Consider the following 13,946-nt stretch of genomic DNA (forward strand, 5'->3'; position numbering starts at 1 on the left):
GGTATATATACGTGAAATGATTTAGAAAAATTGAAAGCAATGAAAGTGAGTAGAAAAGTTATTCGGACATTAAGACAAAATATTATAAGAGTTAAGTCCTGATTCCAGACGAACACCAGGAAAAAAGAACACTATGGGGCCGCACTCACAACAACTGGAATACAAACCTTGCCAAATACTATCACACGTTCCCCTGGCAGCACTTTCACTCACACACAGCTTCTAAGCTCTTGTAATTCTTAAAGGCTTCTTTGGTCGTGAAGTTCGTGCGGAAAACTAGGTACTCCAGTATGTCTAATTCTGTCATGCGTGGCCACTGGTCATTATCTTCAATTTCTCACTATATCCCCTCAAAAAAGCCATACTTCATCAAACAATAATCACTAGCAATGCTCTCTTTATCAAATACACCAAGAACATGGCTGATGCCCTGTTGTCATGACTGCTCAATAGTATTTATCACAAAATTAGGAAATATATTTGAAGAAATTGTTCCACACTTCATTTTTATTAAAATCGAGTATACTTGTCGTGTGTAGTCCCTCTTGCAACCATTCCTTTCTCTATTTTCCATTATCCTTGATTCACTTTCTTGTCTCCGGTCCTCTTTTTTGTTTTTCTCCAACGATTTTTAAAAAGTTTTTTTGGTTTTATTTACATTTAAGTTAATTTTGGAAATATAGGAAAAAATAAAAGAATAAACAGTTTATTGAGACATATGTATTTATTGAATAAATCTTTATATTTTAAAATAATAATTATCTGAAAATGTGGATTAGTTAGAAATTTTATTTCAGATAATACATAATTTTTTTTAAACAAACGATAATTCTGTACTTATATCAACTATAAAACTACCTTTATTACAATTTTATATACAACTAATTTACGAGATTGTTATCTACGTAAATACACACATATTGCTCGTAGATTGACATCAAAAGCAATGTATACTGAATGTTCCATAAATATTTCATACATAATATTCCATAATATCAAAACCATTCACTATAATCTATAATAAACCCAATTTATAAAGGCGGATATCGAATAATTTGATCTGATGGTAGTTTCCATTGGTATAGGAAAATTATACCAAAAAAAATTATCCAGATATTAAGTCAAAATATCATTAAAAATGTTTTTTTCCCTGATTACATTCCTTTGAAATTCGAAATTGAGATTTACTTCATAACCAATAACAACGATTATTAGCTCCCTTTTTGTATAAAATATTATTTTTTACCATATTATCAATGAAAATCTACTAGAAAACAAAAATACATTCCCTAATAACATTTTTTTTTATTAGTATTTTGATTGAAGTACTCCGTTAGAGGTTTATATGTTTATATGACATTACCATTGCTGTAGATGTCAAAACAGTTCTTATAGCAACAAAAGCTCTATAGTAGAACCCAATGTACCTACTAGAGTTCGTTGGAGCCCTGAAGGTGAAGAACGTGATGTTATTAGGATCCTGAAACTGAATGACGTGTTGTAGATGTCGAAACATTTCTTAAAGCAGGGCACAATATACCTACCAGAGTTCATTAGAACCTTGAAACTGGAAAACGAGCTGTAAATGTCAGCTTTTATAGCAGATGACATTATACCTACTGAAATGGAGATCTGGAGCTGGAGGACGCACATTAGATAAGAAAACAGATCTTGCAGATCACCGAAGGTTGAGTCTTGAATTTGGGAAGCGTGCCGTAGATGTCAAAACAGCACTTATAGCAGAGCACAATACAACTACAGGAGTTCATTAGAGTCCTGAAGCTGGAGGACATGCTTAATATGTTGAAGAACTCTAATAGTAGAGCACATTATACCTGCAGGAATTCATTAGAACAAAGACAACTCTTATATCAGACAATATACCTACAGGAGTTCATTAGAGCCTTGGAACTGGAGAACGTGATGTTAATAGGGTCCTGAAACTGGAGAGAGTGTTGTAGATGTCGAAATAGCTCTTATAGCAGAGCACAATACAACTACAGGAGTTCATTAGAGTCCTGGAGCTGGGGGACACGCTGTAGATGTCAGGCCAGCTGAAGATGTACTAGCACTGATAAGGGACATACAAGACCTTAGGGTTGTAGCACAATATTAAGATTTTGTATGCTCTAACCAATAGTCTCTTCATAAGCTCTTTTTATACGTAGGTGATTTTCACTAATAAGAAAGAAAATTCTCTCTTAATAGGTGTATAAACATTAGCCACCTTTTGGCAATTTTATCAAGGGTATAGGAAATAACAGGATACAAATGGTAAATTTACCTTGAAAATGATTTTTAAATTTTGTGTAATTTGTGCTGCTTGCTGAATTTTTATATTTCACTAGATCTGGAACATTTAGTATACATAATAAACGGTTTTATCTACTAAAACTATACAATAAAATTTAATGTTTGATCCTTGGAATGCGTGTATGATATATTAAATTTAGAGATGGTCCTATAAACCAAGAACTTTTCTTTTTTAAATTAATTAACATATGAATATTTTCCCATATTATATAGAAGGGAGTGATTAAATTTTTGTTCATAAAACACTTAGGTGATAACAAGAGTCCAAGCGATATTTATAAATTCTCATTTTTGGTCCATACTATCGTGAGAATTTGAGTAATATACCACCCAGCAGATAAATAAGGACTACAATTAGGTCCTTAAGTAACATTTTCATATGTACCCTGTATAATCTCAATGAATTTTTTTTCACTGAGTTGTCCAATTAATTAATTTCAACATTCAATATTAGAATAATTTACTTAAATTTATGACAGATTATGCCTCAAAATTTATCAAAATAATGACTTGAAAATCGAGACTTACTTTTCGAAAATTAAAAAAAAAAAGAAAATTTCTTGGCAACTACTCTCTTTCTCAAAAGGTTATAAATAATTACAGTATAACATTTGGTCCGTATGTGCTACTATTTTTAAAAGTTAATATTGCTTCGAAAAAATTTAAAATATCCAAAAAATCTAATCCTAAAAGGAATAATTTTTTTCAAGTAAAAATCGACAAAAAATAGGGATTCTATGATATATATTATATATAGTACAATGTATAATAGACACTTTTATTAGAGAAAACGTTCAAAGGATTCACTTCGCAGCCATCACTTTTTTATAAGCCACTAAGTATAGGAAAAAAATGTACACACAGTGATGCAAATAATACGCAATACAGGAGAAAAAACATCACCTATTTACATACCTATCATAACAATAAAATAAAAAGAATAATACCTGCATTTTGTAACATTTCCCATAATGCAAATTATTTTCACACACCGTATAAACAAATAGTACAGGATGTCCCATTATAGCTACCAATTTATATTAAAATACCAAAGTTTTGGGGTATCTGTAAAGTCGATTATACAATCGCCAAGCGAGGCGTTGGTGTAGAGTGAACTCTCCTGTCAAATGTCACAGTTTACTTCAAGGGTTTGATGAATTCGAATTTTTCGCTAGTATAGAGTGAAGTATCTAAAATTTCTTGTCAAATGTCACTTTTTTCTTTGCAGGCTTTACTGCATATATGGTATAGAGTGACATATTTGAAACATCCTGTCAAATGTCACAGTTTGATTGGAGGGTTTGATGCGTTCGAATTTGCCGCTAGTATAAAGTGAAGAAACTGAAGTTTCCTGTCAAATGTCACTGTTTACTTGAAGGATTTCATGCGTTCAAAATTTGCGCTGATACAGAGTGAGGTATCCAAAATGTTCCTAAAATGTCACAGTTTCTTTTATGGCTTGATGTCTTCAAAATCTACGGCTATTGTAAAGTATACGAAATGCCATTTGTTTGATTAGAGGATTATATGCGTTCAAATTTGCCGTTAGTATACAATGTTAGGTTAGTATACAATAGTGTAGATAGAAATTGTATAGTGTAATTATAAATTGAGTGATCCAGAAGACGTCGTTCATTTTAAACCATGTATTCCCCTTTGATGTAAATCTCTATTTTCATTAATCTTCCGAGTCGGCATAATACTTGAGCTCAACGTAACCATACATCACAACCAGAAAAAATCAAAACTTGGTTAAAATACAAAAAATATAAACTAATATTTTTGTAAAAAATTATATAGTGACATTATTAAAGGAATTGGAGACCCCAGTTCATTAAAAAAAGTAAATAAACTTATAACGTACTATATAGAAGATTAAAACATTTTCTTAAAATTAGGACATCCTGTATATATGGAATATTATTTTTGGTCGTTGTAAATTCGCTACAGCTGCGTATTGGACGGTATATTAGATATTAGTTGGTAGATATGCATAACATAGATGCTTAGAAAAATTGAATAACATGTACACTTTCCGACAAAATAATTGATCCATGCAAAACAATTGTTGAAATTTGCTTGTTAACAAATTTTTTATTTCAAAATCGAATTTTTAAAAAACTGAATATAAGTGTAAAAGTAACAATTCAAATGTAGTATAGGTGGAAAGGGAAACCAATTAAGGTTAATTACTTCCAATAATCATTATTTTGTATGTTGTTAATTATCTTCATTACTTAATTGTGATTTATAGTTAGTGTAAGTGAAAAAATTAACCTTTGTTCTGCCTACCAGTGAGTTTTCGAATTTATCTCATATATTTGAGTTTTGAAATATTTTTACATATTCTGGTGGTCCTTCGGTTTTTTAATAGTTATAAACCATGATTTGAAAAATTGTACGAGTTTTCAACAATCAATAAAATCAACACCACCTGTTTCCACCACAACACAACATTTTATACAGAATGAAACAAAGTGGTAAGACCTTTTGAGATGCTATTGGTTCAACTAGCTAAAGTTACTTCTGAAACCATTTTTATCCAAAAGAATTAGTTAACTTGGTGATGACATGGGATGGAATAACTTCTGGAGTTCTTACTGAACACACTGTTTACTCTACCAGTACACCAACACACTAACACTGTCTGACGCACGTTTCGATAACCAAGTTAACGTCTTCAGACACTAAACCGCGCGTCAGACAGTGAAATTGTGAGTGTTGATGTAGTGGTGGTGTGTTGTTTTGCTTTACCTGAACGAAGAATATTGAAAATACTCTTGGGAATAAAATATAATTTTTTTAAAAATTAACTGTAGTTTAGTGACATTCCAATTTAGGAATGTAATTGAATCGATTTTACATTCAAAACTCAATTGAGAAGATTACTGTAATATGATCTTCTATTTATAGACCCAAAAAAAGCGTATGACACTGACCATTGATTATTATTGAAAGCAGAACAATGATATGTTGAGTATTATATCTTCTAGGTATAGATACACAGTTGCTGTAAAACCAAAAAGACTCTCCAAATTATCTGAAACCACTGAATAGATGTATTAATTGCTGATAAAAGCAGTTAATCTGTTATATACGGGGACGTCCACAAAAATAACACTATAAACAATGAGCTTCTATTAGCTAATGGACTTAAATGAGGATGCTACATGTAGCCAAAGAGTAAATGTAAGACTATGAGTTTATGGCTTAGCTAGCACCATCTATACACTCAGAATGTTGAGAACAATCAAGTAGTGATATCGAAAAACTATAAAAATATGGATTGTATAAGAGAGGCGATATACTTTGGGATAAAGGGCAGTGAAAAAGGATCTACAACACCATTATAGAGAATATCACGACAAACAGTTTAGAGGTGTGAACAGAGAAGATGTTGAAGTTTGAAGAAGTGGATCTTTGACAAATAACAGCACGAAGATATACAATGGGGATGATCAGAGAGATCATTAAACCCAAATATACACAAATGGTAGTTATAAGATATAAATAACTGATCTAGAATGAATGAATACAGAGAATGGGGAAAAAGAGTTATCCATTGAGTAAAAACCAGTAAAGAAGAAGCTGGATGAATAGAATAAATGAAGAAACAGAGGAGATGGGACTTAAAGATGCAGAATAGCTGGAGAACAGGCATCATTGTATAACTGATTTATATGCAATAACTCTAATATTTCACTTGTGGTTATCAAGTTACGAAGAGTAAAATACACTTTGTTCGCCATGTGCAAATTGATGTACATCGAATTCAGAGCATGTGTTAGATTTTGTATTAATTTATACGTAATCCCAGAAAGAAATTAAAAAAAACAATTCTGTTAACTAGCAACTTTATAAATTTTTTAATGGATAATTCTGTCGGTAAGTGATAATTAACTGCTTCAAAGTAATTAAAAAAATATAATCAAGTTATAAATTTGAAAAATATGAATAATTTTTATAATAAGTTCGATTTTATGGCTCGATTAATAAATTGTTTAAAATTAGTTGATATTTTTCAAATTTTAATGCACCAAATTTGGAGAACCTAAACCGTCGATGTCTCTCTGCGCCCTACTAATTTTACTCTTATCCTTCGGGGTTTCTTGTTCGCCCGTCTCCATGGCGAACATCTTCATTTTTTCTTTAAACGAAAGTTTTTCCGGCACCGCCGCATTAAGATTTTGATCTTTGCGCTGTGCCTGTTCTGCTAATCGTCTCGCTCTTGGGTCTCTGTAAACTTCTTGTGCGCCAATTACACCTGGAGTCGCGTTCGTAATTCCCGATGTAACGTCGGTGGGCGTCGTGGGAGATGCCAACATTGATTCAGCTTGACGAATGAAGCTCTTAAAATAAAAACAATTATTGATTTCATTAGAATTGTCAAAAGGAACTAGTTACAACTCAAATTAATTCAAGTACTAAATAAATTTAATTATAAACTTTTTGTTGATAATTGAAACTTAGAACTAGGGTTTAGACGTAAATTTGAAGACTAGGTTGCTGGGCCTACCAAAACTATGATGAAGATGGGCTAAAAAATATCTCTCAATGAAATCAAAGGAGTTATATTAATTTGGAAAGCCCCTAGGAAGCATAAAATTCCCCAAAAAAACCCTTGGAGGAAGAACGGTAACTGGTTTTGTTATAAAAGTAAATCTTTATTATGACAATGGAACCTCTCACATCGCTGTTCAAACGATTGAATTTTGAACCATCAGAGAGTTGGTTTAATCCACCATATAATACAATCCTGATATCTTGGTATCTAATAATTTCTTCAGCGGTACGCGGATACAGTGAAACAAGAACCTCCCTCTAGCCCATCTTCAAAATTACCAGTGAACTGATACCTCCCAAATAGACAAAATAACAAAACTAAATGGAAAATCTGCTAGTGATTTATTCTCTAATATTTCCTGGGAAAACTACGAAATTCCATCCATCTCTTCATTATTTTTTGGTAAAAAATTGTTGTAATGCATTTTCAAATGTTCTTTAATGTCTCTTGGCTCGCTGAAAACCCCATATGGGTGAAACTACCCAATAATGAAATCTCTGATCTTTACAATCAAGGCAAAGAGAGGAATGGTAAAATTGCCCTAAATAAAGGTAACTTTGTATATATAATGGAAAAACTAATTCTATTCACCAATATGTTAAAAAAAATGTTTTTTCAACAAATCTACATGAAAAGTCATATTTGGTTGAAGAATGTGAAAGAAGTTTCCCTAGTTATTGATATTTCTTTGCTTGGAAATTTTTTTGGATTCGAAAATAACCAGTAATCACTAGGGACCAAACCTGGAAAATATGGTGGGCTTGGAAATGAATTCATTGCATTTAACCATCATTTGTATAGCGCTTTGTCTCGCCGAGAAGAGAATTTTCTCTTTTTCAAATAAGACCATTTCATTCTGACTTCCTTCTTTAATTGGTCCAAGAATATACAGTACTAGTCACTGTTAATGGAGTTTTCCTCTTCCAAATGGTCGACGAACAAAATGTTTTGTGACCGCTTCTTTTGATGCTTATAACGTCTTCATGTCTTATCTCTGCGTACCAGTCAATGATGGTTAATTTTCAAGGAAAAGTGTTATCATAATACTTTTCAAGTCTCAACAATTTTTCCAGTAAAAAAATGCTCGATCATATTAACATCGATTAAAACTTTAAAAAATTCCAACAAACCAATCATTGGAGAGAATACCTCAACATTTAACAGGAGTGGTTGAGGAGATAGGGAAAAATATAAAAATGTGATTCATGTCAACCTCATACTGGAGACTTAATTAGAAAAAAATAATAAAATAAAATTATATAACTTACATTGGGATCTTCCCGTATAGTTTCCTCTAACTGTAAAGTGTTAGGAGGTTGTATAGGACTCGCCGAATTAGTAGCAGCAGCAGCAGAAGCATCATTGAAGGATACTCTCTTTGTCGACTCTTTAGTCCTCATTGACATTACAGTGAAACTAGATCCCCTTTCAGGAGGTGGTGGCGCACTATCGACCTCTGGAGGTGAAGGTTGTTGTGTTTGTTGTTGAACATTGTTGGTCATGTTCGGCTTAAGAATCGACGTTGGAGGTAGTTGAGACGGTTCTTGTTTAGTATTGGAGATCAAGGTAGGTGGTGCTGTATTTGTCAGTGGTTGATTTGGGACAGTTTGAGGTGAGCCTTGTGGAGTCGTCAGACTTTCCTAAAAAGACAATCACAAATAGTAAAGAAGTTTTCATGAGGTTTTCACCAATTAATAGAGAGGATTACATATATATAATTTATTAAGGTTATCTATTAAAATATAATAATACTTTTTGGAAATATCAGACGAGGTCGAATTGACTAATTCCTTTGAGAATAGTGGGACATTCCTTTTTTTATAGATTTAAAAGAATTCTCGAGGATATATATATTTTATTCTATCTATTCTAAAAAATGGTGGCTTATGAGATTAAAAATAAAATACTTGGTCAATGATGCACTAATCCTAATGTGGAATCCATTAATGGGAGCATTTTTCGTTACATAATTTAGGAATTATGACAGAACGATTTCCTTTCAGTTAATATTTTATTTTTCGGAAGAATTAGAAGTTGCATTATGTTAAGTCAAGTAGGTAAAACGGATTTGGACCGAAAAGAGGGCTTGAGGTTTGAAGATAAAGTAGCCGTTTGCTTCTATGTTTAACAACAAACACTGTAGTACATGATCTCACTAAAGAGGCTATACCAATAAACTGACAAGCCAGAATAAGTCCAAACTTTAATTTTTGATCAAATTACACTTCGCCCCCCTTTTCACATTTTATAGAGAAACACTAATGTATGTTGAAACTTTACTTATATAAAGAATTGTTAGACAAAATTAGATTCAGAAAAACCATTTTTGACCAAATTAAACGTGGAAAAGTCAATGTTTGACGAAATCAATTGTACTTTGATCAATTTTAACTCAGAAAAAGATTTCGATTAAATTAACATAGAAAAACCCATTTTCGTGAAAATTTTAATTCTAAAAACCAATTTTTCATCGAATTAAAGTTAGAAATGCCAATTTTGGGCAAATTTAACTAGGAAAGTCATTTTTAACCAAATTTAACATAGAAAAACCAATGTTCGTAGAAAATTCATTTATAAATGCCATTGTTTTAGAAAATTATTTTCAGGAAAGCCATTTTTGATCAATTTTTTTTCAAAAAAACTAATATTTGATGAATTTAATTGAGGAAGTTATGTTTTTACAAATAGCACTTAGAAAATCCATTTTTTCACCAACTAATACTCAGAAATTTAATTTTTTTCACCAAATTAAACTTAGGAAAAGCCATTTTCTATTAAATTTAACATTTAAAAATCAATATTTGTAGAAATATCCCTCGAAGTATCCATTTTTAGACCGACTTAACTCAGAAGAGCCGTTTTTCACCGAATTGAGCATAGAAAAGTAAATTTTTGTCGAATCTATATAGGAAAGCCACTTTTGACAAAGTTGTACTCAAAAAAACATCTTTTTGGCCAAATTTAACATAAAAATCCGATGTTCGTGAAAATTTTTAATAATCAGGGAAATCATTTTTTTCACCAAAATTAATATAGAAAAACCTGATTGTAGAAAATTTACTTATAAAAGCGATTTTGTGATCAAATAAACTTGGAAAAGACAATTTTTGACAAACTTAATTCATTAAAACCAATTTTCAACCAAATTAAATGTATAAAATTTATTTTATGACTAAATTAAATTTAGAAAAACCATTTTTTGACCACACTGAGCTCAGAAATTTAAATTTAATATAGAAAATTCATTGTTTGACTAAATTTAACTTGCAACAACCAATTTCAGACCAAATTAAAATTATAAAATTCAGTTTTTGATCAAATACAAATTGGAAGAAGCATTTAAACATAGATAAATAATAAATTAAAATAAAAGTCAATTTTTGACCAAATTTAATGGAATTTTTGGTTATGGTGAGCTTAAAAAAATGTCTAAGTTGATTTTCGACCAGATTAAGTTTTGAAAATGAATTTTATGACCAAAATAAACTCAGAGATTTACAAAGGAAAAAACAAAACAAAGGAAACTGAATCTAAATTCTTGGCAAACTGCCATTTTATAAAAAAGAAAATAACATGAAACTGATTTTTTAAATTCCATTATATACCTTCTCCGTATCTTCATCTCCTTCTTCTGCAGCTTCCATAGCTCTTCTTTGGAACTCCCTCTCCAATTGTAACACCCTCAATTGCTCTTCCTGTTGTACCGTCCTGTATGGTAGAGCCGCAAGTTCTCTAATCTGTTGTTCTTGCCACTGTCTGGCCGCTTCTCTGCGGGCTTCTTGTTGTCTTTCTTGCTCTTCTCGTGCCCAAGGATCTCTCGGTGGTTTCGAAGACGAAGGACCAGAAGTAGGATAAAACGCCATCTTCGGCGGATCTTGAGTGCTCGCTTGATAAAGAGGGTGTGTCGTGGAAGGCGGTAGTTCTGGTGGTAAGTCATCCTAAAAAAAATTATTTTATTTCTTACATTACCAGTAATGTTGATTAACTTACTTTTCTTAGCGGTTTCGGGGCAACGGGTGGAATTTTAGTGTTATAGCTTGGAGAAAGAGGATTCGGTTGACCATAAGATCCAGGTTGTTGACCATAATGAGGGTTGATACTTAAATTTTGCATACTTTGCGCATTCTGAGACATCATGTGATTGTAATATTGTTGTTGGTGTTGCAATTGTTGTTGTTGTTGTAACTGTTGTTGATTGTAGTATGCATTTTGTTGTTGTTGTTGTTGCGGTTGACCGTATTGAACACGATTTTGCCGCCTTCTAACTTCTTCTGACATTTCGACTAATTTTGCTGCACCTCTAAGGTTTCTGTCATCATTGTTGAGTCTATTGTGTGACAACTGATCGTGACTCTAAAAATTTAGATAGGAAACATGAAATTGGAGTATTTATGCCTACTAAATGGTTACTCAACAATCTAAATAAAATTGAACCCAAAAAAGTCTTTTTGAGACAAATTAAACTAAAAATGACATTTTTTGGCCAAATAATATTCAGAATAGTTAATCTAAAAAACATTTGATCTGGGAAAACTATTTTTTAACAAATAGACTTTGAGATCTGAACTTGGAAAAGTCATTCTTCACTAAATTATGGTAGAAGGAGGTAATTTGTGAAAAAAAAATATAATGGAAAGGCCATTTTTGATCAAATTCGATTGAAAATAGTCAATTTTTGGACTAAATTAAACTTGAAAAGCCAAATTAAATTAAGAAAAGAAAGTTTTTGTTCAAATAAGAGATGGAAATGCCAATTGTTAATCAAACAAACTAAAAAAAACTCTAATTATCAAGTATAAATGTTGCATGAGCCATTTATTGATAAATTTAAACCCCAACAAGCTATTTTTACCAAATTGAACTTGTGAAAGCCAATATTTTACTAAATTGAAGTAGGAAAATGTGATTTTTGAAAAAATTATTAAAAAATTAGTAGGTGAAGTAAAAGACATTGTTGACCAAATTAAGCTTAAACTTAAGGAGTCAATTTTTTGGTCAAATTAAACGTAAAAAGTCATTTTTTGGCAAAATTGCATACAGTTAAGTCTGTTTTGTCTAAATAATACTTGGAAAAGCCAAGTTTTAATAAAGTTAATTCCAAAAAAGGCAATTTTGAACTTATTAAAATGGAAAAGATGATTTTATTAAAAACGAAAGTAGTGAAAGCCATATTTTGATCAAATTAAACTTCAAAAAGTTATTTTTAGCAAACTAAAAAAGAAAACCGAGAAAAGAATCACTTTTTGAATAATTTTGTAACAATTTAAATTCATGGCAAGCTATTTTTGTCAAATTTAGAGTTGTAAAATCCATTTTTCACCAATTTAATTTGAAAAAGAACTTTTCATCAGATTAACTTCGATGAATCTAGCTTTTCATCAAATTATAGTCGGAAAGCCAATTTTTAATCAAATTAAAAGTAGAAAAAACCAACCTTAGACGAAATTAAAATGTGATAAGGCAATTTCTAACCAAATGACACTAGGAAAAGCCAATGTTTAACGAAATTGACATCAAAAAACCAATTCTTATCCAAATTAAATTGAGGAATTAGAGCGGGAGAGCCAATTGTACCCAAAACTCAGCACGATAAATTTCTGGTCAAATTATGATCAGAATCAATAACTTTCCCCAAATTAGAGTTGCAAAATCCAATTTTTGACCAATTTAACATAAAAAAAAACCATTTTGGGCCTCAAAAACTTCAGACAAATCAGTTTTTAGACCAAATTTAACATGAAAATGCTAGTTTTTGACCTAATTAAACTTAAAATACCATTTTTATGCCAATTAAAACTGATCAATGTTAGTCTAAATTGACCTAGGAAAAATGATATTGAAAATCCAATATTTGACCAAATTCAAATGAGAAAAACACTTTGGAACAAATTAAATTTGATACCAAATTAAAATCGGAAAGTCAGTTTTTGACCAAATAAAACTTGGAAAAGTAAATTTTTGGACGAATTCAACATAGAAACGTTATTTCTGATCAACTTAAACTTGGAAAAACCAATTTTAGACCCAATTAAATACAGAAAGTTCATTCTTTACCAAATTGAACTCCTATTAGTTAATTTTACACCAGAATTAATATCAGAAAAGCCAACTTTTGACCATATTAAATTAGGAATTCTAATTTTTGACAAAAATGGACTAATAAAAACCAATCTTTGATCATAATAAATCTCAGAAAAGTCAATTTTTCACGAAATTAATTTGAAAAGCTATTTTTGACCAAAATAAAATAGAAATCCAATTTGGACTAAATTTATTTGAAAATACAAATTTCTGAACAAAATAAAAGTCAGTTTTCGTTGAAAGTGGTTAAAAAAGCCATTTTGGACAAGAACAGAATATAAAAATCCAATTTTTTTGGGCTAAATTTACAAAATTCAGTTTTTGGACAAAATGAAACCTAGAAAAGTTTATTTTTGATGAAATTGGTTAGAAATGGCTTTTCTAAATATCAAAATAAAGCTTAAAAATCCAAATTTTGGACTAAATTAATTTGCAACATGCAATTTTTGAACAAAATAAAACTTGGAAATATCAGTTTTTGTTGAAATTTGTTAGAAAAGCCACTTTGGACCAAAATAAAATGTGAAAATCCAAATATCGGACTTAATTAATTTGCAAAATCCAATATTTGAACAAAATAAAACTTGAAAAAGCTCAAATTTAATTTCGTATCATAAAAATATTTGAATTCAACAGCATGAAACTTTGAACTGAGATATCAGTCTTCACAAAATACACGAGATCAAATTAATAACTTCCATTCTTCTTTTACTTTATTTATTGGCTGTGTAAAATTTTTGTTATACATAAAATACATTTATGGAGCTGTTACCTGTCTCAGTTGGGGTAAGTCTAATTGTTTCCCGTCTCTGATATTTCCGCTGCTAGCATATCTGGTCAGTTCGGGATGTTGTTGTGCGTGTTGTTTGAGTAGATCTTCGCTTTTTGACGATCTAATTTCGTTATAACGAGATAAGTCACTATTTTGTATCTGCGCCTCAGAAATTCGTATATTACCTTGACTCGGATACCTAAAAAATTGTTTAAA

The 13,946-nt window shown here is 30.9% G+C and overlaps 1 protein-coding gene across 5 annotated transcripts in view; it reads right to left on the reverse strand.

Moving 5' to 3' along the window:
* Window positions 1-2,476: 2,476 nt before the first annotated feature.
* LOC130900629 (afadin) overlaps window positions 2,477-13,946 on the reverse strand; it is a 191,493-nt gene continuing 180,023 nt past the window's right edge. For all 5 annotated transcript variants that reach the window (XM_057811357.1, XM_057811356.1, XM_057811362.1 and 2 more), the window contains 5 exons: window positions 13,731-13,929; window positions 10,868-11,230; window positions 10,483-10,815; window positions 8,146-8,517; window positions 2,477-6,662 (listed from right to left, as the gene is read on the reverse strand). In XM_057811357.1, the coding sequence (XP_057667340.1) occupies window positions 6,342-6,662; window positions 8,146-8,517; window positions 10,483-10,815; window positions 10,868-11,230; window positions 13,731-13,929 (1,588 nt within the window). In that variant the 3' untranslated portion in view covers window positions 2,477-6,341. The remainder of the gene's footprint in view (window positions 6,663-8,145; window positions 8,518-10,482; window positions 10,816-10,867; window positions 11,231-13,730; window positions 13,930-13,946) is intronic.

The sequence above is a fragment of the Diorhabda carinulata genome, chromosome X (assembly GCF_026250575.1).
Source record: "Diorhabda carinulata isolate Delta chromosome X, icDioCari1.1, whole genome shotgun sequence".
In the NCBI taxonomy this organism is placed as follows: domain Eukaryota; kingdom Metazoa; phylum Arthropoda; class Insecta; order Coleoptera; family Chrysomelidae; genus Diorhabda; species Diorhabda carinulata.